Source organism: Lissotriton vulgaris, chromosome 6 (assembly GCF_964263255.1).
Source record: "Lissotriton vulgaris chromosome 6, aLisVul1.2, whole genome shotgun sequence".
NCBI classification, from domain to species: domain Eukaryota; kingdom Metazoa; phylum Chordata; class Amphibia; order Caudata; family Salamandridae; genus Lissotriton; species Lissotriton vulgaris.
Window position 1 is genome coordinate 1223673670 of NC_141694.1, and position 27870 is coordinate 1223701539.

Sequence of the window (27870 nt, forward strand, 5' to 3'; positions counted from 1 at the left end):
AAAGGTTACGCGGCAAGGTGCCCATCTCCCAGGCAGTGCTAAGCATAGAGAGATTGGCTTTGCTACTTCAGATGTTACAATGTTAAAAAAAAGTCTACAGGGAAGCTGTTAGGGCTCTGTGTTTTGCCCTTGCTCTGTTCGGAGATATCTGTAGCCATCTCACCCTCCGTGATCTTCCCATCGAGCGCTTCAACCTGTTCAGGCTAAAACTACTATTCTTAACCGCATATTTACTTAACTTGACTATATAGACATCTCTATTTTTAGTTGCTCTCTATAGCTGCCTCATCTTCATTACACTTCATGCCTCTATCTTTACACCACTCTGTAGGTTTTTTTCCATCTATTCTTTCTCCCTTGTTTCAGTTTCCTATCGTCCTCTTCCTCCTTTCTCCCTCTCTCATTCCGAGCAAACGTCTGATCATGATAAAAATGAAAAAACAGTCCTGGGTCCCAGAAATGCTGGTCATCACCACCAGCACAAATCTATTGCTAGTACACTACACTTTAATGCATCTTTGGAATGTTGTATGAGTGTTAATCTCTCTCCCTGCTGACCAGGTCCTTTTGTCAATTGAAGGTTCAAACTTCCTGCAGAGATTTTGTTCAGGCTCAATGGTATAGTATTAATGTAATATAATACCTGAACACCTACTGTAGGGTGATGAATAGTCTTACTGTTTGTAGTATCTGTAATTAACCCAGATTGGGCCCTCTGCATAAAGATACCTACTTGTTCAAACAACAGTGAATACTCAGTTCTTGGGACCTCGATACAGTGTATAGAAAATCAGTCTGACTGATCATTTCTGATGGTTACATAAATAAAACATTCAGTCATCTAAATATGGGCAGACATTCTTGGTCATTCAAATGTGCTGTCAAGCCTCAATTTCTCTGAATGTGGGCTGAAGGCCTGAGGAGAGGACTTTTAATTTGCATAGAATAACTCGGTCTTATGAAAGAGGTAATGGCAACATCAAAACTGTTGACATTTGATAACCACACTAAGATGGAGAGGCACCCATGAATGTTGTATCTTCCTTTCTTTTATTCACTCAATGAGGTCCAACTTGCTATTTCCAACAGAGTTTAAAGAAATTAAACAAATGACAGGATATGACTAAACAAAAGAAATAACTAGTACTATTATTTAAAAAAAAGGAGTTAATCTGTTGAACAAGGATTGAGTGAACCTACTTGAGATTTTATACCTGACCATCTAGAGAGTGTACTCCCAGTTGTGAAGTTAAACTTTAAAGAAAGATTTAACAATTATGTTCTTGAGCTCAAACATTCCAAAAAACAAAACTGCTTATAATAGCATTTTGATTTTTCTATGTGCATGGCAATAGAGTACTCCAACTGTTCCACTGTGACTATTTTTTACTCCAATTCCATTATTCTTGGGGCCGGGGAATTTTTCTTGGCTCTTCCAATGATTTAGCAGGCTACATTCATTAAAGCAAAGACACTTGTGTCATTATTTCAAAGCAGCAGATAATCTGTTGCCACTCATTTACCAACACCAGAAACCAAGCACACTCTTTTGTCTGTTTTTTTTAAATATTTTTATTGAGGTCATAAGTAAGACACAAAATAACACATTACAAAACAAATCCACCAGTTGGTGGTACGAAAGTTATAAGACATAACAATCGAACAATTATAGAGACAATGTAGCTGGATGCATAAAAAAAAGAGTACGATCAAGAACAGAAAAATCAAGGAAAGTAAAAGCTATGGAGATGGGTGGTAGTGACCTGCCTGCAATTGCACCAAACAGCCCCTAAACGGTGCCCATATCTTCCTAAGGCAAGCACGCCATCATCATTAGGGATAATCAGGCTCTCCAAGAGTCCTATTATAGTAAATTCATACCACCAGAGCATAGCGTTAGGAGCCTGGCCAACAACCAATGACAGGCCAGATCCAGTCGAGCTACAGAAATAGCACAGAAAAAACCCACTTAGGTGGCCTAGTACACGACGTGAATGCCTCAATACAATTAATTTAGGGGCCCACCTCCTGATAGTAATGCTAAGCATATTCAGCTTAACAAATCCGGCCTGCCAGTATTGAAAAATTGCAAGACATGTGACAAAGATATGAACTGAGTCTGCCCAATCACCAGAACATCGAAAACACTTGAGTCCTGCCTCAAATTAATAATTATTAAATGATAAGGAGTATAATAGAAGTCATTGATAAATTTGAACTGATGAGTTTTAACCCGGGAGACATTCAGAACTGAATTTGATCAAATATTTGTACGTCTCATTTCATCAGCAATAACTTGGACCCCAAGAGATCGGCTTCACTTATCAGCCAATGTCTGAAAAATATATACAAATCCTCTCCGAGCACACATTAAGTAATAGATGGTCAATAACAGTCTCAAAGTCTCCAATATTCTAGTCCACTTTTAATCCTTAGACATCGGTTAAGGGATATGATTCAATCCGTATTCGATTTTCATCAGTACAGCTTCATGATCAGCATGGCTTAGTTCATCAACAATGCAACTTGATACAGCAAGCAAGGAAGAGAAATCGCTGTGATATTATCTCGAAAGAGAGAAGACACTCACCCTCAAAGAAAGAGCCTTTAAGTAAGTATGCAGGATGTCTGACAGCCGTTGATCTAATATCCGTGCAGTTGACGGATAAAGTTAGGATTAGAACCTATATAAGAAAATGTGTTAAATAATGTAATCACCAACATCTGCATTTTCGGATAGGCCCAAATAGAATCGATCTCAAAACGAGTTTGCTTCAAATAGACACTATCGATAATGCCAAAGCGTGGGGTGATATTGGTTCCCCGAAAGAGAGGAATTCTGGAAACAATCCACCTAGCTGGTTCGCACCACAATGCTTTCACTAGTCTGGACATAAATGCTGCTAGAAAGTAGAAACGTAAATCTGGTAATTAAAGTCCACCCTCCAGTCATGGTTGCTGTAACATATGTATGTTAGCCCTAGGCTTTTTATACCCCCAAATGAACTTTTGTCAGATATCTTCTGTCTGTGTAAAAAGTATTTGGCTAAATATAATGGTATGCCAGAAAAAGGTATAGGTAGCAAGGGAGAATATTCATTGTGATTAGGTTGCATTGACAGATTAGACCAATGTGAAAATGATGCCACTTACTCAATCTCTCCTGTGTTCTGCCGGATAGTACGCCATAATTAGATTCCCTTACATCCTCCATTTTCACAGAGACTTCGGTCCCCAGGTAGGTCACCGACTTGACCAGTCGCCTATCATCCCAAGAAGGGACTGTGATGGTGAGGAGCAGGGTCTTATCAAGATTTAGTTTGCACCCAGAGATAGCCCCACACTCATTAGCCAATTTTTCAAAAGCTGCCTCAGAATCCTCTGGGGCAAAGGTCATGACGGTAATGTCGTCCGCACACGCAAGCACTTTGAGCTCACGTTGATAGATCCGCAGCAAAGCAGTATTTCTCAGGCTCATGAGGGCTTGAATTTAAGGTTCTATATAATGCACAAAGAGCAAAGGTGAAAGTGGACATCAAGTTACGGGTGCCACAGTTTATCTAAATTAGGTTGGTAGAAGACCCTGAACATTAAACCCTAGCCTTAAGATCCTGGTCAAGCTGTTGAATCAAAGCAATAAAGCGCGTCCCAAAGCCTTACACAGCCATAATGGCCCTAAGAAAAGGTCATGAACCCCAGTCAAAGGCCTTTTCAGGGTCCAACATGATTGCTCTGCCCTGATTTCCCTGAGCACAGCCTGCCTCAAATGCAGTGATAACAATATTGGCATGGGCAGTGTTTGAACTCCCTAGAACAAAACCATGTTGATTTTCATCAACAAGATCAGAAATAACCATTGCTAAAGCTTGTTTCCTAAAATTTAAGTATACATCTTGGGATCAGCATTAATCAAAGAAATAGGCTGATATGAACCTCTGAGAAAGGGATCTTTCCCTGTCTTAGGAAGGATGACGATGTGGGTCTATTTTTTAAAATTTTGCAAGTAATTCGAAAGAGTTGAATAGAGCATGGAGAACCGGTAATATAAGATGTGACAATCTAACATAGAAATTCAATGGAAGTTGATCGGTGCCATAGGCCTTACCACGCACCAGCTAGCCAATAGCGTATTATACTTCAAAGACTGATATTTGACTTTCTTGCTTAAGCTATTTTGTAGCAGACAGTTTCCGATGATGGTGGACCCGAAGAAACTGGATGATCTGGTCTGTGGAAAGGACCAATTCCTAGTCACACAACTTCTGATAAATGCTGTGGAACTCCTCTTGGATAAAGGCAGGATTTTTCACAATAGTCCCTTGAGAGTTCTTGATCCTAGAAATTGCAGCTTCATTAGCACTATCACAGAACCGGGAAAGATAACACTCAGCCCATTTCTTCTATAAAGAATTGTGATCTGATATTACCCTAGGATTAATGGAAACTCTCTGCAAATATGGACACCCTGAACTCACAACTTGTGCAAGTTGAGAAGGTTCAGAAAAGCCATAAAACTCTCTTGAGAGCAGTCAAGAGCCAGATCCCATGACATGCAGTTCCAATGACCATGCTCTCATCAAGCGTTTAAGATTTGGAGAATAGGTCTCACCAGAATAACCTCAAGATATTGGGGATCCCGAGGGATCAGAGGACCAATCCTAGAGGCTATATATTTTGGTTGTTTAGGGAAGCCTTTTCTACACTGGGGTGCTGGACATGGACAGCATGATTCAGAGAGCCCATCACTATCCATTCTCATATCCTCGTTATTCACAAGCCATCCTGATATATGTGGGTAACTTCCTCCTCCCTCAGTAGATAAACATGGATGCTCATCCAGGATCACAAGTGAAGTGGCTGGATTGGACTTTTTTGTTCGATCAGATTTCTCTCATGAGACTGTAGTTTGGCGTTGGAAGTTGAGAGAGCATATTCCGGAACTTCAAAAGCTTGGAACTTCGGTTTCATTACTGTAGACAGAAAACCTGTGCATCCAATATGAGGAGCAAATGTATTCATGTATTAAACAGCCTGGGGTGAGGTGCTCTTGACCAAGTCAGTGGAGAGAAATAAGGAGACTAATGGATCTGGTTGATCTGTTTTGTCTTTTTCTTCTTGATTCTTTTTCCTTGTAGGTTGTTACCGAGTTGTTAACTTAGTTTCTTGGGTACGCCTTCCCTCTTTTATTTTTTTATTTCTCTCTGTTAATGGAAGCTTTAGGTCTGCAGGGTCAGCTGACACCTAGGTTAGATTTCATGAAGGTTTCATGAGGGTTCTTCATTTATTAATTATGACTCTAGGTGAAAAAAAATTTGGTCCTTTGCAAGGGTGTCTGGGGCGGTCACTGCCCTACCCCTTTAGTTCTTTTTCCCACATCCATCCTTGGTCTGTGGTGCTCTGGGGGTAGGGGACTTTATATACTCATGTCTACTGCAGTGCTTGTGGTATTCTTTTGACCATGGTTGGTCACCCCTTTTTCTGGGACTTGCATGGAAGAGATAGGGTTGGGGAAGGCTGGGGGTCGGGGTGGGTGGCAGGGCCAGGGTCTGGGTCACTTTTGTCTTTATACTGATGTTTTTGTTGGAATGTTTGGTCAGGTTGTTGGGAAAAAATGAGGCCTTATGGTTGTGGATGGTAACGTTAGGACCAAGAATCATTCTGTGCTGTTGTTCTCTTTCAGGGTGTGCAAGTTATTCAATCAAGAATGTCAAGGTTTAGCCTGGGGTGTGGTCCTGACCAGCACCTTCATATTCTTTTGTGGAATATCAATTAAATGTAAGCATCTTATAAGGGAAAATTAATTAAAGAGGTGCTACGCTATCTTCATCCACATTTAGTTGGCCTACAGTAAACTCAGTTCTTGAATAAACACGCCTCCCCTCTTGATGATTTCTGGGATGAAGTTCTATCCTCAGCTTGCTTCACTTCTCTCAGAGAGGGATTGCCCTACTGGCTCAGGATAGGTGGATGATGGCTCATAGCAACAGACATAAATTCAACAAGAGGAGGGAGGGAGAGGAGGAAGTGGATTCGATCTCCCCCAACAATTCGATTAAACAAAATAGAATCCACTCTGAAGGTGGTAGTGATCCCTACAGTGGTGGGGAGCACTCAGTGTTGTTTGAATACCCCTCACACACCAACAGGCCCCTTGGTGTCATGCTTCATCATCGGGGCCTTCGCACTCCTCTACGGGATGCGGGGTTCTGCGACTCACGAATACGTAGGAGCACTGATAGTGAACTATGTGTTTGTGTGTGTGAGAGGGAGAGTGAGTGGTGAAGTGAAAAAGTGAAGGTTAAAAAATACCTGGCTCGTAGGAAAAAAATATTTATTACGTCCTCGGCTGGTATTATTAAAAGGGGTGCAAGATGAGGTTGTCAGTTATACGTATTAGGGTATATCAACCTCGAAAGTGCGTCGACATGTTTCGGAGTACAGGAACTCCTTCTTCAGGACGAGGATATGCACAACTATCCTCACCTTACTCACATGGGGTTTGAATGTAAAAGTGTATTCTACAAAAAAAACAAGGTGAAATGTACCTATAGGTATTATTATTTGAATAAGCTCTGTTGCACCCAATTGGCGTTGAAGATACAGAACCTGTAGGATAAACAAAAGCATAATAAACATCACAGTCGGACGTCCAGGATCAGGAAAAAATAATTCCATACAAGGGAGGGTAAACTTGAACCAAAAATAAGGTTCAAGGACCCTGTGGAAAAAAGAAGAAAAAAGACACACAATAGACACAGACATACACTAATGAAAGAAACGCCAACTCTCTTCCCAGACACGGACTAAGGAGGAAGGAAAAAGATATTCATAGATGTGGCTTACTTATGGACCAAGGTTATCTGACCTCATGAGCCTTAGCGTAGTATTGGGGGTTCCTTCCTCACTGCTCAAATTAGCAACCTATAAGATGTTAAAGGTTGGTTTTAGGGTCATGAATATACAGTAACCTTGGATATCCCGATGGGTACCCCTTGTTTGATCAACAAAACCCACGGTTACTGCACGACCTAGTAGGCTGCCTTCCCCCCAACGCGGCTCCTACGATGTGTCGAGTCGTGCTTGCCTGTCTCCTTATATACCACCAAAACTGCTTCAATTAGGTAGTAATTAGAAGCGGAAAGATGTCCAAAGAAGGACAGAGTCCCTCCACAAGGTCCGGTATTGCGCGCTGGACAGGGGCGCATTTGCGGTGATAAGGCGCATGCGCTTAAAGTAAGTGTTCTGAACTGCGCAGATGCAACAGACAACAGGGGCCTATTGTGCACTATGCAATGTGTACTCAACTGGGCCAACACTGATGATCCTGTGGTCTTTAATTGTCTGTTTTCTAAGCTACATCAATGGTCAGAATCATTGATGATTTGCGTGGACTTCAACATCATCCTTAACCCGTGGATAGACTCATCTTTTAGTATTCAAGGGCTAAACTCTTCTTCTTCAAGAAGCACCTGTAGCTAAAAGGAAATAGCTAGGGCTGTTTTGTTGCATGTAATGAGATCTTATGCTCTGGTGGATATGTCTGCCGATATTCTCAGATGGGCTTACATATTTTCCTGCCTCTCGTAAATCTTTTTCTCTGACATATATGGTCCTTGCTAGCCAAGCTCTTATGTCCCATCGAGGGGCCAGATACGAGTTTGGCAGTGCAGCATCAGTTTTGCCCTGCAGCCGCACCACCAAACCCGTGGTCAGGCCACCCGCTCGATTACAAGTATTTCTTGTGTTTGGCGGGCTATTATTTGACGTTAAAAAAGGGGGATTTCTTCCCTTGTCGAGCAACTGAAGTTACACAGACATAATAGTTGTCTAGGTCAACTAAACACAGTAAATAGTTTTTGTACGCTATACTATAAAGCACCCACACAGTAACAGTATAGTTGTGTTATTTATTTAGTAAAAAATGTTTCTATATATTACATTGCTTAAAAACAAGCCATTGCGCGCCTTTATAAAAACAGTTTACAATTTCATTAACATCAGTTTATACACATAATAGTTAAAAACACATTAAATCACAAATAATTTTCATCAACATGAATTGATTAAAGAGAAACAAGAAACACATTGGGGGAGATACAAACAGACACTTCTTATAGGTGTTTATATTTAGCACATCTGGAAACCTGGTATTCACAGAATCTAAACCTGGACCCGTTTTATATCTTGTCTACAGGATAGATTTGGTTTCTTGATTGTGCAACAATGGCGTCAACGCGTCTCGATGGCCTTTATTGATACTCTGCCATCTTTTTCAAGACTAAATGATCAGTCTCTCCTGCTTCTGGGCACTGGTTGATTGCCACTTGCAAAGAGATTTCTTGGTTACATCACCCTTAGATGTATCTCTAGGATTTCTCTCGCGTCATCTTTTGAGTCTTAAAGCGTTCCTTCTTAATTTTAAAATCGCTTCTCCTAGGAGCTGCTCTTTCTTTGACTGTAGGTTTCACCTTATTGCTTATTTTTTTAAATGGACACTGCCCTCGGCGATTCTTCCTTTAACTTTTGTGTATACGGGCTGTCTGTTAATCCTTATTAGTTGCCCCAAAATATAACTGTTTGCCAAATCTCAATCTCGTGATTCTATAAGGGTAAGAGTAAAACTATCGCGGGGTGGGTTCTTCTTATGGCATGGGTCTCGTTTTTCTGATGATAAACAGTCCAAAAAGTCTACCACTCCCGATAGCCTTGAATCTTGTGTGCTCCTCTTTTTATGACTCAAAAGGCGCGCAAGGAGGCCCTTGAATGAAAGGCAATGCTAAAATGAACATTTATGGCGCACGTGTTGGAAGATTATGATTGACTCATGTTGAATTTTTAAAGAAAAAAGGAAAGTTGAAATAACACCTTATAGCCTGCCCGTTATGACAGGTCATATGAATAAATTTAAATCTAATAATGTATTTTAGCGAATAACCTTGAAATATGTTGCTTTTGTTTACGATGGATCAGTTGTATTTCATAGCTAATCAGAGTTTGTTTATTTACAACTGATTTTGTATCACCAGTAATCAGACAGAATACAGATGTGCTGCCCAAAAAAGAAGCTCTGTAGACTGGGCATGCTACAACTCTTTGCTCGGCTTAGAGGATACCCTTTTTCAGAAGAGAATCTTATATATTTATTTTGGGTTAAAATTGTCAATTCATGCTTGTATTTTAATTCACGAAGAGCAAGCATCTTGCCACTCTTCTGCATACACATAGCAAAGATGTAAATGGCTATCGTGCTACAGGACTTTTCGCTCATCAAAGCATCTCAGTATTTCCGGTATCTCCGGTATCTCTAAATTGTTGTGGCAGCAGTTTACATCGTGAATGTTCAGCTTCAAGATATTTCATCATAGTGGAGCTCAGCATCCTGAATTGCATAATCAAAATTGGACGATCGTCCTTCAGATTTCAGCTTTAAATGTGTCTCACACAACTAACATGTGACAGAAATACATCCATGGAGGATCAAGGAAACACAGAAATGTATAAGTAATTCCCCCCTCTGACGTCCCATCTTACTTACCCAGTCTCCTTCAGTATTGTATAGTATGACACTGAACATCATGTAGCTGCTCCTCTGTGTAATTCGGGCTTGGAATGTCCAGACTCTTAGCTGTAAATACACAAAAAAGAGAGCCAGGCACAACCCAGTACAAGGCCCACCTTCAGTAACCACCATCTCTGCCCTACACAAATTATCCCTCTCCTATCACTAGACCACACTTCCCAAATCACTCAGCTTAAGTAAGGAATGGCTACATAATCATCAAGGTTGTCTTTATGATTTCATGCAGAATAGTAGATGAAATAACATTTACCTGGAATGCTATTGGCATCAGGAATCTTTAAAGATTCACTCACTTTGAATAGATCTTAACATTAGAAGAGAATCCCACATCATCTAGATATAACACACTTATGTTGACCTTTGCACTTTAAAGCAGTACCTTCAAGGGAGAAGTTACTGAAGCTCCAATTTGCAAAATATGCAGAGGGCACAAGGTTATCACTTTGCAGTCATATCTTCAGTTCTGCAACATTCAGTGTATCCTAGAAGGTATGGCTATTACCAGGACAAACATGGCATTCCATTGGTTCCCTTTATGTGGGGTCACTAGGGACAGGAACATTTAAAACGGCCAACATAAAGTTCAAGGCAAAACAGAACTCTTACAGGCTTATTGAATCCAATGTAAATTTCTATTGATTGGGACACTGCTGCAGATATGAAAATCACCACGTTGTTGAACAATCAAGCAATCAAGCCAAGTATTATGTTTCAGGTAGAAAGTGCTGCAGGGTCACTGAAAAAAATGTTCTTTGAAAAATGTGTCCCAACATAAGTGAGCATGAATAGCAATGAGTGACTTTTGGTCAAGACATTATTAGAAAGACAAGGAATAGGTGAATGTTAGGTGTCATGCTGAATAACTACTCTAAATGCCATTTCTTCATCGCTAGCATGGGAGGACAAGGGAAATATTCAAGACATAGTTCCAACTCAATTACTAGCATCACCTCTCACCTACCATTACTCCCCCAGCAGCATGACGTATGAGCGTAACCATTTGGGTGCTCCCATGTGTCATTCCACCTGTGGCAGGCCAAATGGGTAGCTGCGAAAGATACCAAAAAACAGCAATTAGGCAAAAAAGACTTCAAAAGCTGACTGCACTAAACATTATTACAACTTATCTCCTCTCAGATCAGTCTAGAGACCCAAATCTTGGATAGGTAGAAAGATAATCACTGGACGTTAGAAAAGGGAATAGTTTTTACCTGTATTGTGATTTGTCTAGAAAAGGCAGCTTTTATAATTTCCTGTAGTTTGAATATCCACAAAATCTAATGAGAAGACTACAGTCTATCTCTTGCTTGAGATATATCTAAATTGATCTCAATCTCTCTCTCTCTCTCTCTTTCTCTCTCTCTCTCTCTCTTTCTCTCTCTCTCTTTCTCTCTCTCGCTCTTTTTTTGTTTGAGGACAATAAAAGAATACATTTCCTACATCTCCGGTGGTTCGTGAATTTCTGTTTGGCAGAAGCAATCGCAACGAAAGACGGAGCATCTTTAGTGTCTTGATATATATATATAAAAAAAAAAAAAAAAAAAAAAAATATATATATATATATATATATATATATATATATATATATATATAGGGGCGGAGCAGCTCTTCATCAATCGGGGGGGGGGGGGCTGGATACTTAATCCGGGATACACGCCTGCTTCTTGTTTTGGTACACCCTCGGCACTGAAGCAGGCACAGACGCCGAAATGCATTTGCCACAATGGGTGTTTTGAATCGCCATGGCTTTTACTTTTGAATAAAGATGAATCTCACGTTTCCCCTGCTGTGGCCTCTTCTTCTTTTTGGAGGAGTTTCTTGGACATTTTGCAGCGAGAGCTCCAGTGTCGTGCTTAAGAGGCCCCCGCATCTTCAAGAGGCCTTGGACTTGCTGGTCTCCGCTTCGGTGGAATGTCGTTGGAATCCAGGGTACTGGAACGACCTTGTCCCACCTCCAGGCCCGGGAGGAGATGGGGCGGTGTTGAAGTCACTCGAAATCACGCTGGGCGAGGTGGATTCCCTGCCTTGCCCCCGCCGAAAGGATTCCTGTGGCATGGGGGTTGATGTGGTCTGGGGACTCGAGGGGGCACTTTGTTTAAAGGTCACATGGACTTTGGGGTTCACCAACATCTGAGCGCTGATCCACTCCCGGCAATACCTGCCAGTATTGAACATTGCATGCTGGGACCTGTAGGCGCCATCCACGAGGTGGCTAGAAGGAGGTATAAGGCGATTGCTACTTACCTTGGGGGCGGAGCAGCTCTTCATCAATGAGGAGGGGGATGGATACTTAATCCGGGATACACGCCTGCTTTTTGTTTAGCTACACCCTCAGCGCTGAAGAAGGCACAGACGCCGAAATGCATTCGCCACAATGGGTGTTTTGCATCGCCAAGGCTTGTGGATTTGAATAAAGATGCAACTCACTCCCCTACTGTTGCCTCTTCTTCTTTTTGGAGGAGTTTCTTGGATATCACTGTGCTAATCCTATGCTTAAAAACTTTGATAGAAAAACAGACATTTGAGGTGAGCAGATCTAGAATGTCGCTGGTGTTGAGAGTGCTCTAACAGGAGCTGCTTTCCACCTAAACTTGGGAACTACCCAGAGTTCTCGCCTTCTTTTTTGCATAATGTATGCGTCACTCTATGCCTGAAAGGGTTTTGTTTTGACTTAATACTGGGTACTCCCTTGTGTCTGGACAAAGCTATACCTCTCTGAAGAGCTCTAATTAGAGCGAAACACTGTGTCAGGGGTTGCTTTTACTCATTTCAGGTTGGCTTGAGTTGGTATTTTACCAATTCAAAGCTGTAATATTGTGCCTGGAGTGATAAATGGCTTTTGTCATTTTACAGCTCGGCAAGGACAGCACTGTACTAGTCCTATGCTTAAATACTTTGCTGTATAAATGGCAAAAGACTTTGTCATTTTCTATCTCGGCGTGGATAGCACTGTGCTAATCCTATGCTTAAAAACTTTGATAGAAAAACAGACATTTGAGGTGAGCAGATCTAGAGTGTCGCTGGTGTTGAGTGCTCTAACAGGAGCTGCTTTCCACCTAAACTTCTTCTTTTTTGCATAATGTATGCGTCACTCTATCAACAACAACAAAAAAAGCTCCAAGGGTACAAGGCAATATGACTGCACCTATCTACAATTAGGTCCCCTGTGTACACTAAATATGGGTGCCAAGAACCTGAAGCCACATACCCCTAGGCTCCCCAGGGTATTCACCCCAAATTCCACAACAAAACACAATGGTTCAGCACTCCACAATAAGTAACAGTAAGTCAATAACTTTTGATGAATCCGCTTAGTAGGGCTTAAAATTCTTTTATTATGATTTCTTGATACATCAAGAAATGTATCAAGAAATCAGAATAAAAGAATTTTAAGCCCTACTAAGCGGATTCATCAAAATAATTGACTTACTATTACTTAGTGTGGAGTGCTGAACCATTGTGTTTTGTTATGCGTCACTCTATGCCTGAAAGGCCCTGAGGGAATTGGCGTACACTCTCGGCGGAGCACGCCAAGATTAAATCCTCATTTTTTGCGACAAAACCGAATATATATATATATATATATATATATATATATATATATATATATACATAGTTAGACCTGGTACTATTGGAGTGAGTCTCCCTTTATGTTTTGGCTGGTTTTAGATGCTTTTGGGCACTGTGTCACTGCTATCCAGTGCCACAGTGCAAGTGCTCCCTATTGTAAATTGTTGTTGTAATGTATTAGTGTCTCCATGATTGGCTTATTTGATTTACTTGTCAGACCCTAGTACAGTGCACAGTGTGTGCCCACGGCATTTAGATCAAATGCTGCTAGTGGGCTTGCAGCACTGATTGTGCCACCCACAGAAACAGCTTGTAAAGTGTGTCTCAGGCCTGCCATTGCGGAGCCTGTGTGCAGTCTAGTACTGCCATGTCGACTTGATAAGTCCACTAACCAGTCCCTAACCCTATAAGTTAGATTCCCCTAAGGTAGGCCCTAGGGCAGGTTGCATTATGTCGGAAAGGTAGGACATGCCCTGATGTGTGTGGCATGTCCTGATAGTGAATTATAGCCAATCTCATGTTCACTATTGCATGGCTACTTGTCCCCATAGGCCAGAATGGGCAGTTTGATTATAACATCTTATAATCCTAACTGTCCCAGGGAACATGGTAGAAAAACACATTTAGTATACCTGAACTCAGAATGATAAAATGCATCTTTTAGTGAAGTTGATTTTGTGTTTGAAAATAGCACTTTTAGAAAGTAGGTATTTTCTTGCCTAACCATCCAAGCCTCCCTCTGCTAGGTTGTGTATTTCATGCCTGGTTTGTGAGTGACAGGGGCTGGGTGAGTCAGCACAAGGCTAAATAGACCTATCTGCATTGAGAGTGGTGGGAGGAGTAGCACCTGGGCCTGAATTGGGCAGTGTCTGCCTTCCACATTGCTGGCTTCACCTCCTGTGGTGAGTCTGATAACCCTGGCCCACGCCAACAAAGGAAGAAGTTATGGACTGGCAGAATGCACCCAGAACTGGTTTGGACCAGGTACAGACACTCTCTGCCTTCAGAAACAACGGATTTGTGTGTATAAAAAAGGGGGCCCAGACCCCAAACTTTAGATGTAATTGCTGGGGGTGGCCTGCAGTGGTTTCTTTATTGCCAAGGAAATGAGAAAGAATTTTATTTGCAACGTTCATCATCTTGAAGAAGAATCTCCAAGGGCTTGAACTGTGCTTGCCTCCTGCTGAAGTCTCAGGGATACAAGACTTCACCACCAGCTCCCCCCCTGAATTTCCTTGCTGGGAATTATGTCTGCAGAAGCCTGTGTGTTGTTGGGAGCTGGAAGTGCGACTCAACAAGAAGAAGCATGTCGCATCCGCAGCTGTTGCAGCATGCCGCCACCACAAGGGTCACCGTCACATCACAGGAGAAGCATGTCTCAGTCGCAGCTGTATGTCGTCACATCACTGGAGAAGCGTGTCGCTACCGCAAGGGTCGCCGTCGCATCACCGGAGAAGCGTGTTGCAGGGCCTGTCGTGGCTCCCTAAAGTTTAAGAGTCGCCTCACGGCCGTCCGGCATGCACGCATCGTCTTCACGTCGTCGCATCGCATCAAGGGCACCATCTTCTCGCATCGCACCGGATCGTTGCATCGCATCAAGGCGCCATCTTGTTGCATTGCAACCGAGACGCACCACGAGATCGTCGCATCTCCACCTCTCCGGTAAGGAACAGACGCATCGCCTACTTCACGCAAACAGTGAGGAACAGACGCATCACTTACCTCGAAGCAAGGAACAGATGCATCATTCTCCCTGCAAACCTTTTGTTTATCTTGCGTGATGGATGTGAGAAATGTGTCGCATTTACCATCTAAAGTGAACTGAGTTATTTCTACCATCTTAAAGTCATTTTCTTACTACTGTAATGTGGATTTTTGTTGTTTGGGTCTTGTGTTATGTCTATATAAGGAATACTTATTCTTATAAAACCTGTATTGTGTCCATCTGTAGCATTTGCACTGTATTAGTGTGTGTGTTCACAAATGCTTTACACACTGCCTCTGAGATAAGCCTTCCTGCTCGTGCCAAGCTACAACAGGGTTGAGCAGGGGTTATTTTAGGAGTGTGGCCCCTTACTCTAACTAGAAGCAAGAGTCCCTATTTGGACAAAGGTATAAGCCATTGCCAACTAAAGACACCCAGTTCTAACATTTGTGGTCAGCGGTGATGATTTGGACTTCCATTTGTGACTCATATACAGTGATTGGTGTGCACTACTAGTGAGTGCAGACCAACGCAACCATATACATTTTTTGGGTAGAATTATTTTTCCTTGGAACTGTTATTTTTGCTAAAGACTGCCAGTTCGTATTGCCATGAGTAAAGCAGCATCCAACACATCTATGGATATAGATTTTGAGGAAGAAAGGTTGGAGGCCTACAATGTAAAACAGCTGAAAGCCTTCTGTAGAAAATTTAAAGTTGCTACTCCAGGCCTCACCAAGAAGAATGAGTTCCAAGAGGCGCTGAGGGCCTGGGTGGAAGCAAGAAATGCCTCTGAGCATGTGGAAGAGCCTACAGAGGAGGCTGAGAATGCAGAACGGCAGCTGGATTGGCCATTGGGTCCTGCCAGGGAGAGAGTGTATTCCCCCATAAGCAGCAGTGTTTCTTCCAAGGGCATGTCCCCAGGACAGCTGGAGGACAGAGAGAGAAATAGATTGCATAGAATGGAGATGGCCAAGCTAAAGTTGGAGAGTCAAAAGGACCTAGAGAGTAAGAAGTTGGAGCTTTAGAATAACAGAATAGCTTTTGAAAGGGAAAAAGAGAAATTAGCACATGAAAGATATTTGAGGGAATTGAAGCTTAAGGCTAAAAGTTTTGAATTGAGTCCCTCTGGTGGCAGCGCATCATCTGTGCCTGCAGAAGGCAGGGTATATTTCCCAAAGGATGTCACCAAAGATTTCCATAAGCATGAAGATATTGGGCAGTGGTTTGCAGCCTATGAAATGGCAATGTTGGGCCACCGGGTCCCTGAGAAGGATTGGGGAGCAGGAATGTGGGGCCGCTTTGTTAGTGATGGGAGGGATACATTGTAAGACCTGCCCAGTGAGAGTAGGATGCTTTATGCCCACATGAAGGAAGCCCTGTTGACAAGGTATGGATTGAGCCTAGAACTCTATAGATAGAGGTTCAGGAATTGTAACAAGCTGGAGGCTACCACCTGGGTAGAATATGTGTCTTTATTTTGCAGAGCTATGGATGGTTGGGTGAAGGGTAGCAAAGTGAGTACTTTTGAGGAACTCTATGATTTATTTGCATGGGAGCACTTGTCTGGTAATTGTTTTCCAGAGCTACACCAGCACCTTATTGATAGCAAGCTAACTAACCGTAGGAAGCTTGCTGAGGAGGCGGACCGTTGGGTGAATACCCGGGACCATAAGGGTCATGTGGGAGACTCCACCAAGGTTGGTAAAGTGTCCCAAGCAGAAGAGTGTGTGGGACAAGGGTAAACAGAGGAAGTTCCAGAAAGGGCCCCAAAGTAATTCCCAAGGGAACCAAGGTAAGGGTTCCCAGCCTCCCCCTGGGAAGAGGTTGAGCCCCTGACAGGTAAACCTGTTCACAGGGGGCCCCCTACATTCTTTCAGTGTAAACAATTGGGCCACCGCTGGTATGATCCCCAGTGACCCCAGAAGGATCACAATGCACTACCCTGTACACCACCCCGTCAGGTGACGAGTGTAGCCCTGGGAGGGGAAGAGGTGGGTGCCCAAGGTGAGTGGGGTCCCACAGAAATGTCCCTTGTCTCTTTAAAAGATTGTGAGGTGGTCCCCAGGACCCATCTGCCTGATAACACCAAAAAGTACAGGCAGTGGGTGACCATCAATGGCCATAGGGTGGAGGCTCTGAGAGACACCGGGGCCAGTTTGACAGCTGTCAGTAGTCAGCTGGTGTATGAAGAGCAGGTGGTCCCAAATGCATGTTACCCAGTTGTTGCCGCTGACAACACAGAGAGCCACTGCAAGGTGGCTCAGGTTTCCTTTGAGTAGGGGGGTTTCAGGTACTCTCCAAGTAGCTGTAAGGCCAGCCATGCATGTGGATTGTCTGTTGGGCAATGATTTAGACAGTTCTCCTTAGGCTAAGGTGGAGAGAAGGTTTCATTTAGAGATGTTGGGTTTGACTGAGTGGGAGTGTGTGACCACTCGGTCTATGGCAGCCAGTAGGGGTGCTCAAGAGGTCCTGGAGCCTGAAAGTATGGCCCAGGTACCTGCCTTAAAGAGAAGAGGTAGGAGGCGCGAGAAACCAGCCCCAATTGTTCCCACGGTCCAGGAGGAGGCATGCCGTGAGGGGGATGCCCTGGAACCGACAGGGGAGCAAATTGCAGAACTGAGGAACCTTCTGAGCTGACCCATTGGCAGCAAGAAGGAGGACCCTCCAGTGAGGAATTCTGTGCAGAACAGAAGAAGTGCCCATCTCTTGTGGGTTGGCCTCAAGCCAGGCAGCAGGTGATCAGTCTGAATCACATTGGATCTACTGGGAGAATGACCTACTGTATGGCGAGCCTAATGCTGCTGAGCCTGGGTCAGCCCGTGTGCTGGTGGTACCCCAGCAATTCAGAGCCTTCCTACTGGGTTTGGCTCATGATGTACCGTTAGCTGGACATCTGGGGCAGGACAAGACTTTTGAAAAGCTTGTCACCCACTTTTATTGGCCCCAGATGTGCAAGAGTTAGGATACTCATTTTAGGACTTGTCAAACTTGCCAGGCAAGTGGGAAGAGTGGGAGGAAGCACAAGGCTCCTCTCCAGCCCTTCCCTGTGATCAGCAACCCCTACAGAAGGGTGGGTGTTGACATTTTGTGGGCTCTGGACCCCAAGACAGCCATGGGCAACAGTTTTATCCTGGTCTTGGTGGACCATGCTACCGGGTACCTGGAAGCCATCCCTCTCAGGACATTGACGGCCCCCTTGGTGAGACGTGCACTGATGGGGATTCTCTTCCATGTGGGGTTTCCCAGAGAGGTGGTGTCAGAGACCTTGGTACAAACTTCATTTCTAAGTATATGAAGTCCCTGTGACAGGAGTGTGGAGTAACTTATAAGTTCACCACTCCTTACTGTAGGAAGGTGGAATCTGACAACATGGTTGTCACCAGTTGATGGTTTTTGACTTAGTTTGGCTTGGATCCTTCTATTCAGGGCCCCAGTCTTTCTGCTTTCTCTTCTAAAATGATTCCTTTTTTTTTAATACACTTTTTACTTTCCATCAGATAGTGCATGTTCATACAGTTGACATAAACTTTTCCATGCTCATGACGAGCTGAGCTCGTCATGAGGCACGGTGCTCCGGTGCTCATGACGAGCTCAGCTCGTCATGGGCCGTGGAACGCTCAGGTGCGGGGAGAATTCCCCTGCTGTGCTGAGCGTTCCACGGGAACCAATGCACCTGTGACGAGCTGAGCTCGTCATGAGCACAGGAGCACTGTAGCTCATGACGAGCTCAGCTCGTCATGAGCATGGGAGCGCTGTGCATGCCTCCCTCCCCCCAGCACAGCGGGGGAATTACCCCCGCAGCGAAGGGGATAAACAAATAAATTAATATGAATAAGCAAACATATTAATACATAGGCAAGAGAATAGTGAGAAACAAAAGAGAGGAAACAAATAGAAATTTCACAGTAACATAGCATATGTAAGCAAAATGTTTTTTGGGGGAAACACTTCCTATTTCATATTTAGACAAATCCAGCTACTTTAAGCCATCCAGGGCCAATGGCCCCCACAGCACCTCTAATTTAACTAACGATTTGATGCCACTTGCCTTTGCCAGAGTTGCCTCTACACCTGATAATCGCCCACCAATCCTCTGCCACCGGTGGTGTAGTAGAGACCCATGCCATGGCAATAGCCAGCCTAGCTGCAGCCATTAGAATCGTAAAGAGACGCGGTACTGCCGGATTACCATCTTTATATCCCAACATAATTTCAAGATCCGTGAGTGGGTGATCCAATCCTATTTTAGAATAAAGTATTTGCTCGATTTTCCTCCAGTACCTATTCAATTCTGGACATTCCATAAACATATATTTTCAGTTAGCAGCATACAGTCCACATTTTGGGCATTTTATCTTATCCCCCATCTTATTTCCCTGGGCCCATTTAGCTATTCTAGCCGGAGTGTAATACATCATGCAAGTAATACGTGTTTGCTGGAGCTGTAAGCTAACAGAATGGGCAGAGTCCTTAACATAGTCTAATACCTGTTCTATCATTCTAGGTGAGACCATTATCCCCAAGGTTTGAGTCCAACGTTCCACTAATTTTTCATTGCCCAATGGTCTGAAACTATGTAGAAGAGCATACATTGAGCCAATGAGAGATTTAGACTTCTCCCTATAAATACAATCCCAGACTGTTGAATGTTTTATTTCTTTTACGGCCACATTAGAAGCAAGATAATCCTTAATCTGCAAATATTTTTAAAAAATGGGCCGGAAGTTTATAGGCCAGTCTTAAATTTTCAAATGATTGAATACCTCTATCATTATATAAATCGCCAAAGCAGTTTACTCCATAGTTTGCCCAAATTTTACCCGCTTGATCCCTAAATACCTCAGGAAAAGTGGGATCCCTCACAATGGGTAGTTTTTATGGAATATCAGTAGATTGCACCTAGTAGACATTGCTTGCCAAATATATACAATATCCTTAACGGTCTTAAATTTTACCCTTTTAAAATAGTTTGGATCTCTAATTCCATATAAAAATGTATCCCTCTGGTTCCCTAGCATAAATGTGAAGACAAAATCAGTCTGATCTAGGCTGACCAAACTACGTAAACGACCCGTAAAAGTGGCACAGAAAAAGTCTTTGGAATCTGGGAATCCAAGCCCACCTTGATCATATGTAGCTTTAAGCAGCTCAATCGCCCTCCTCGGTTTTTTATATCCCCAAATAAAACTACTAAAAAAAAACTATAATTTTTAAAAAAATATGTTGGGGACTTTCAAAGGAATAGAACGAAACAAAAATAGAAATGTAGGCAATATTTTCATTTTGATCAAGTTACATCTGCCTAACAGGCCTATAGGGAGCCTATGCCAAATTTTTAACAATTTAATAGTTTCTTTTAGCAAGGGTACATGATTTAAATCAATGATCTGATTAATCTTAGCCGTTATCTTTACTCCCAAGTAAGTTATAGTGACACAAGATCCGATAATGGAGTTCTGAATCCCGGCAGTGGTAAGTACCTGAGTTTTGGCAGCATTCAATTTGGATCCTGCAACTTTGCAAAATCTGTATGCTTCTACCTTAATACTAATTGCAGCTTCCTCTGGGTTGATTGCATAGACTGCAATATCGTCAGCATAGGCTGTGATCTTTATGTTTAGTATTTTCAGCTTTTAGAGGTTTATTTTGTGTGCACTTTTGTAGTGTGCCCAGAATTTCTGGTCTTTCAATACCATGTCCTGGTCTTAACATTAAGGAGTAAAAAGAATAAAATTAACAGCCTGATTCATCAAAGACCCGTTTTGCGAGTCTTTAATAGCGATTCATAAGGAATCGCTATTACAGACTCGCAAAACGGGATTCATGTAGGAATCGGAAAAAAAAATGCGATTCCTACACATTCCTTATTTGCGGTTAGCAAATTGCTAATCGCAAATAAGGAATAACTCCCCATTCATTCCTATGGGCCAAAGGCCCATAGGAATGAATGGGGAGTATTCCATATTTGCGATTAGCAATTTGCTAATCGCAAATAAGATAGCGATTTAAAAGGTGCTAGGGGTGTCCAAAGGACACCCTGTAGAACCCCTGAAAGGTAAACTACATTGGTGTTGCGCACACACATGTCCAAAGGACATGTGTGTGTGCAACATGCAACTTAGAAAAATGCTTTTAAAAGCATTTTTCTAAGTTTTCGCTATTTACCACGAGGTTTGACCTCGCGGTAAATAGCGGCCCGAAATTGCGATTTCGCAATTTGAACATGGATGATGAATTGCATTTAAGGAATCTCAAATAGAGATTCCTTAAATGTAATTCCTCGCTAATTAGCGACTTCGCTATTACCGATTTTTGCATTTGGGATGATGAATCCCAAATGCAAAAATTGTGCTCGCAAAGGATCAGATTCTGAGAATCTGGCCCTTTCCGATCGCAATTGAGGTTCATGAATCTGGCCGCTAGTCAGTAGATCTTGGTAATAGTGATGGTAGAGTTTGGTGGCTCTGGCAGAGGGCATGAAATTAACTGCATATATTTTTGAAAATGTTGTATTCCAAACATTGTATCACAAAAGGCATCATAATTCTCATAGACTTGTTTGTAAAATATATGTAAAGGACACCATATTTCTACTTGTCAATGACATTAAGATGGGTACTGCCATTAAATATGTATTTACAAAGCTAGGGAAGGTCCTATTTACTTTAGCGCAGTTGAAGGTGTCATATAAGTTTTACAAACTTCAACTGCGCTAAAGTAAATAGGAGTTGAAGTTTGTACAAGTCATCAGTCTGGGTCTACTTCAGTAAGAGAAAGCTTGCTTTCTGGTGGTGATGAGATAAACAGTTTCAAAGGTTTGCTTGGAATTTATATAATTTACCCAGAAGATCGTGGTGTCTTTTATATTGAGAGTGTGAATGCCTAGTTTAGCTGGTAATGTTGGAATCAAAAAAGAAAGAAGCAGAAGTGATTAACATAAAACCTTCCTCATACATTTTGGGTGTGTGTATATAGTACTATTGCATAAACTATGCTGTCTTGAGAAATATACATTGTAAATAGTCATCTATGTAAAGAATCAATTAGTGGCCTTTATTAACCTTGATGAAACATCATTCATTTGAAGATAACAAACCTTTGGAAACTTTATGCCAAAATTCAAAGAACTTTGTGCCACCTTTTTTCCAGTCGCAAACGGTTCGATTCTGCGATTCGACCCATTTGCGACCGGAAACCAGCCTTTTCCGATGCATGAAGTCATTTCCATTTGCAAATTAGGTAATCGCAATTTTTTGCGATTACCTAAATTGCTAAAGCATTTAGGGAATGTCAATTTGCAATTCCCTAAAGGCGATCCATCAGCTCTTTCCTAAATGCAAAGTGTGCCTTTAGGAAATGCTAATTACCATCAACTTCAAGTTGATGGTCATTTGCGCATTCTTTGAAAAATGCACAAAAGTGAATTTTTTGAAGTGAGATGTGGTGCACACACATGCCCTTAGGGCGGGTGTTTGCGCCACATGAGCACTGTTCCCTTTTTTTGGGGGGTGCATCAGGGGGGCCTTAGGCCCCCTGGAACCCTTAGAATTGCATTCGCAATTTGCGATTACCAATTTGGTAATCGCAATGTGCGAATGCATTTCCATTCATTCCTATGGGCCTGTAGGCTCATAGGAATGAATGGAGTTTCATTCCCTAATAGCGTTTCACAATTTGCAAATCGCTATTAGATGATGCCAAGGAATCACAATTTATTTTGAGATTCCTACAAGCATAGGGATTTGCGATTCCAAAATAGCAATTCCTTAAAAATCGCTATTTAGGGATCGCAAATCCAAATGTTGATGCATGTGGCAGATAAAGATGTAATCACTGTTGGGTAAAATCCATTGAGGGATGCGGCAGTAAGGTAAGGCAATGTATGATAGAGCAGATTGTATACCATGGCAAGAAATTACTGTTTTTTTCGACTACACATTGATAGAAAACCAAAAAATTAAATGTACTGATGCAAAGAAAATACTCAAACACATGGTGAAGGAAATGCTCAAACACATGGTGGCCTTTGATGTCCCGTCTCACCCTTTCGCCAGAATAAGGTAGGAGGCTTCGGCTCTCGCTCATTATTGTGCCTGTGGGGAACCACTGTGGCTGCTGTAAAGGTAAAAATTGCATTAGGCAAAATATACTTTAAGACCCATTTTCACTTTCCACTCCAAACTCCCCCTCTATGAACACAACGAAAGACTCTCATTAAACCTTTTAGTGGCACCCAAGTTTAAGTAGGACCATGATCACACAGAGTTTGCTGCCAGCAACCTAGTTTCAAGTAAAACATGTGACATAGGAGCTGACAAAATGATTTAGCTGTAAAGTCATATCTTTAGCCATGGTACCCTTAAGGGTTTAAAGGCTTTAAAGACCTGTGTCAGAGCAGTGTATTTGGCTAGTTTGCCTATAGACATTCCATGAGTATAAATAGACTGCATGAAGTATTTTTCTGGCAGCAAGGATACATGTTCACCTTGTTAGTATGTAAGGGACTGGGCCGGTTCATAGCCAATGGAAAGAGGTGGATACTAGTGAAATATACTAATTCAAAACAACAACTGTAAACTTGTAAGATTAATGAAAGTCACATAATTTTGCAGAGAAAGGTGAGGTAAATCTTGACATGTGCAAAGTGAGGCACGTTTTCCTAAACATTAGTCTGGCTATGCAGTGTGTGCTATTTATTGGTACTACATTCATGCATCTTTATTTTTTTTTTTGTAATTGCACTATGATCTCACTGCCCATATTCGTGGGTTCACTAATGATTAAGAGTGTCCTGAGAGGTCTTCTCTAGAGCTGATTTTAATGTATTATCCACTATTGCCCACTGCAAAGTTTGTTAGCATTAGTTAATCCCTTCAAATGTGTTGCCATGAACAGCAGGCATTCACTCCATACGGCCTCTCAGCATCAATCAATCAGTAGATTTGTAGAGCACTTCTTGTCACCTGTGAGGGTATACAGCTGATGGCACTGTCCAGTTGATTAGCTGAATAGCCAGGTCTTCAGGGGCTACCCATCTCTTCAAAACTCTGTAACAGATGGAGAGGTATGGAGATAATGGGGTAGCTCAATCCATGTCTTCCTTGCTAGGTGGGAGAAGGAGCAACCTCTGCATCTGCTACATAAGATGCGTGGTTGAAGGTTAGAGACGGAAGTGGAGTGGAGATGTCTGGTGGGCTGATGGAAGGTCAGGCGATGGTTCAAGTAGGTGGGTGCGCAGTTGTGTAGGGCCTTGTATGCGGGGGCCAGGAGCTTGATACCCAGCATCTTTTCTGTACAGGGAGCCAGTTAATTTCCCTGAGGTAGGGGGTGATGTGGGTTTGTCTAACGAGATCCATGGCGAGTCTGCCTTCTGTGTTCTGCATGGTCTGTAGTCGATTTGTAGCATGCTCATTGGGGGTCTGAGTTAAGAGGGCCACCAGGATGCATCCATGGGGGAGCTTTTGTTTCCAAAGATCTGTCCCTCTATCTTGTCTGTGTTGAGATTCAGGCAGTTGTCGTTCATCTATTTGGCAATGTTTGTAATGCAGTTGTTGAAGTCAGTCTTGGTGTTTGGTGGTATCTTCGGAGAGGGAGAGAATGAGTTATGTGTCATCAGCATAGCATATGATACCAGTCCATGGTTTTTCTTTTATGATGCTGGGCAGAAGTGTCATATAAGTTTTAAAAAGGGTGGGGATGACCGAGGATCCTAGTCCACAGATGATTTCTTTGGTTCGAAGGTGAAGGGTAAAATTACTTTTTGCATTCTTCTGGTGAGGAGAGGCGATCCATCTGAGAGCAGCTCCTTGGATGCCTCTGTTGTGCAGCCTTGTGATAAGTGTGTGATGGGAGCCACTACGTAGGCTGCCAAGAGGTCTCTCCTCTTTCTGAAGTTAGCAACTTTATTTTGTCTAATTTCTTTTAGAAGGGTTTCTGACGTTCAAGCGTTGGAGACTTCAAATAGATTCTATTCTCCTGAAGGGGTACATTGTAACATATGGAAAAGGACTAAAATAATGTCTGAGCCTGTTTTGTATCCTTTTTTTCCATGAGTGTGAAAAGCTATGTGTGGTAAAATGTATGAGAGTAAGGTGCTGGAGTTTAGGGCACATGGTGAGGAACAGTTGTTACTGTCTAACGTCAAACCCTATAAGGAAGTCTCCATAGCCACTTTAGCTAATCGGGCGAGAGTAGTAATAAGTGAGGTAAGAGTAGACCTTTCCAGATAAGGTGCCTATTCCTCAGAAGTGCAAAGGCTAGTAAGGTTTTCTGGGCAGGTAGTTTGCTAACAAATATTTTAAAAGTAGCAGATTGATCTAATGCGAATACTTTTGCAAAATGTTATTTAAGACCTGTGGCCACTGGATGGCTTTAAACTTGCAAAATGGTAGCCTTCAGAGGCTAACATTATCCCTTCCTCCTCACCCTACGAGGAGAAAATAAAAAAAATGTAAAAACAAAAAGAATGACTAGGATAAAGGTATTATTTAAGTTTGTTATCAGGTTTATAATTGATAGTGTTATAGCATCAAGTACTTGTGAATTCATTTTTTTTGCACAAAAAAAGTACAGCACAATTCACGCATTTTAATTTCCCAGATATAAAGTACATGTGCATTACAATGTCAGTACTTTTTATTTGTGCTTTTATGTCCTCAAAGGCTGAAATAAAGAATTTCTTTTGACTTTGCTTGAATTCTATTTGCAGACAACTTATTATAAAGCTTGACAGAAAATGAAGATGTTGTCCTGTTTTGTCGTAGCTTAAAGATGATGATGACTGTGTGCCCTGGATATACATATTGTCTGGACATTCTATTGCTTTATGATGTATTTTTGGTCTTTAAAGGGCTGCATGTTGCGGCAGCAATAGAAGGTCATTGCATGATGTAAACCTCGATTGTCTTTAATGGAATCAAAATTCTTCTTGTATGTTGATTGGAGAATCGCTATTCTGGCTTCGCCTAGGTTAAAGATGAGGTGAGGTCAAAAGCCAGCTGGGGTCCCTGATTGGACAGAGTTCATGATGGAGGCAGTGTCCTGTGGGGGGAGCTGTCCCCATTCAGTTAGTCGGATGTCTCTGGTGATAGCGGGGTTGTTGTGTTGCTTAAAGAAGTCAGTGGCCTTGGGCTAGGGTTTAAAGTATCTGTAGACGTTGCAAGGTTGTTGCAGAATTCCTGTGTGGGGGTAATGTTGTTAGTTGCAGCAGAGGGGTTGGAGAATTCTTTGACGCTGCTGTAGAGTTGTTTGCTGTTATTAAAGCTTGATTCAATGCATGAGGGTGAGGCCTTTTTCTTCAATTCTCTCAACTGTCTGAAGTAGAGGTTGAGGGTTGTGTTGAAGTTGGTCTTGTTGGTTGTGTCCTTGTTGGTGCGCATCTCCTTTCCAGTTGTTTACGGTGCTGTTTAGTTGTTCGGAGGTCTTCAGAGTCCCAGCTAGCCTACTTAGTGAACTTTCTGTGGGTTGTTGCCAATGGAAGCAAAACTGTTGGTGCAGTTTCTGATGTTCTGGTCTAGGTTGTTGGAGGACATGAGGCGGGTGGTGTTGAGGGTATTGATCCATGTGTCCTTTAAGACTTTGCTTCAGCTGTAGTGGGCGATTGGGTAGACTGGGGGCAGCAGTCCGTGAGCTGGTGATGTTGAAGTGAATGATGGAGTGGTCAGTCCAGGTGAGTTCAGTGGTGTGGCTGTACCTGATGTTGTCACTGGAGATGAAGATTGGGTCTAGTGTGAGGCCTGCGGTGTGCATGGGGTCATGAGCGAGTTGGGTGAGTTAGATGTTGTTCATGCTGTCGAGGATGTTGGTAATGTTGATGCCATTGAGATCAAACACAAACATAATGTCTTTTAACTGGCAATATTATCTACCCAATACAGTCTCATGAAGAGTATGAGGAGCATGTGCATATAAATCGTAAAATGTTCATTTGGTAAATTAAGTTAGCCAAAGCATATTGAGCCCTCCTAAAATGTCCTTGAGGGGTTTATGGCAAGGTTGACTGCAAACCTATATAATGACCCTGTTGACTTGATTGTCCTTGAAGGCATCGTAAAATCACCATCAGAAGTTGTCACTTTTACTAAACTTATTCCCTCTAAAATGGTAGGTAGGGGAAGTGAAGAATGCAATGGGAGAGATAATTAAGGAAGCAGAAACAAAGCGGTTTCTGACCTACCAAATAGTGAAAGAGGAAAAGGGTAAATACTGGTAGGAAATCTTAGTGGCATAGTGCGGTATTATGGGCTGACAAGAAATTATAGAAAAGGGATTGTGTAGAGACTGGACTGTTTAGTTATGGATTGGAAGCAAGGGTTGGGAGATGAGATTGTACTTAGGAAAGATTCAATGTAAGAGAACTGCAAATAACATTCAAGGATGGCTACTGAAAGGCTCAGATACACAGCTCCTTTATATCCATTAAAATACCGTTACTCTTACCAATCTTCTCCCAGCAATATTGTGTGTGGGGTTGTATAACAGTGAGAAGCTTCTCTGTCTTATGGTGGTTCCAGAAGCCAATACAGGAAGCTGACAAGAAGACAAAAAGGATTTCAGACAAGATAAAGGCCAAGCCCAGCTTTTAGTAATGAGACCCACACTTCCTCTATGCCCACAAATAAACACCCTTAACTTTGTTTGTCAGAATATAATAATTTTAATATTGCGCTACCATAATATTGAAGAAAAACTATTAATTAAAATATTGAAAATTAAGTATATAACATTTAATTTAGATGACTTATTATTATTCTAACACCTACACTCCTTCAAGATGTAGATATCACTACGGTACCTATACACGGAGTAATGTTCACATGTCCTTTGTACAGGCCTGACCCTAGAAAGTGCTCGCATCTCGTCGGTATTTGGACAAAAGATCAGAAACACAAATATTGTGGGACAGAATATCATGTCAAAAATATAGAGGACAAGAATATCATGTATGTCAGAAGTTTATAAACTTTTGAAATACTCAACTAGACCGTCCAGGATTTTGCATTTTGCAAAAAAG

General features: G+C 42.2%; 1 protein-coding gene across 1 annotated transcript in view; it reads right to left on the reverse strand.

The window, feature by feature from the left end:
- Nucleotides 1-27870, reverse strand: part of LOC147708651 (uncharacterized) — a 211925-nt gene that overhangs the window by 110792 nt on the left and 73263 nt on the right. Inside the window, exon 9 of the mRNA XM_086925377.1 lies at nt 22902-22973. Coding sequence (XP_086781503.1) covers nt 22902-22973 — 72 coding nt within the window. The remainder of the gene's footprint in view (nt 1-22901; nt 22974-27870) is intronic.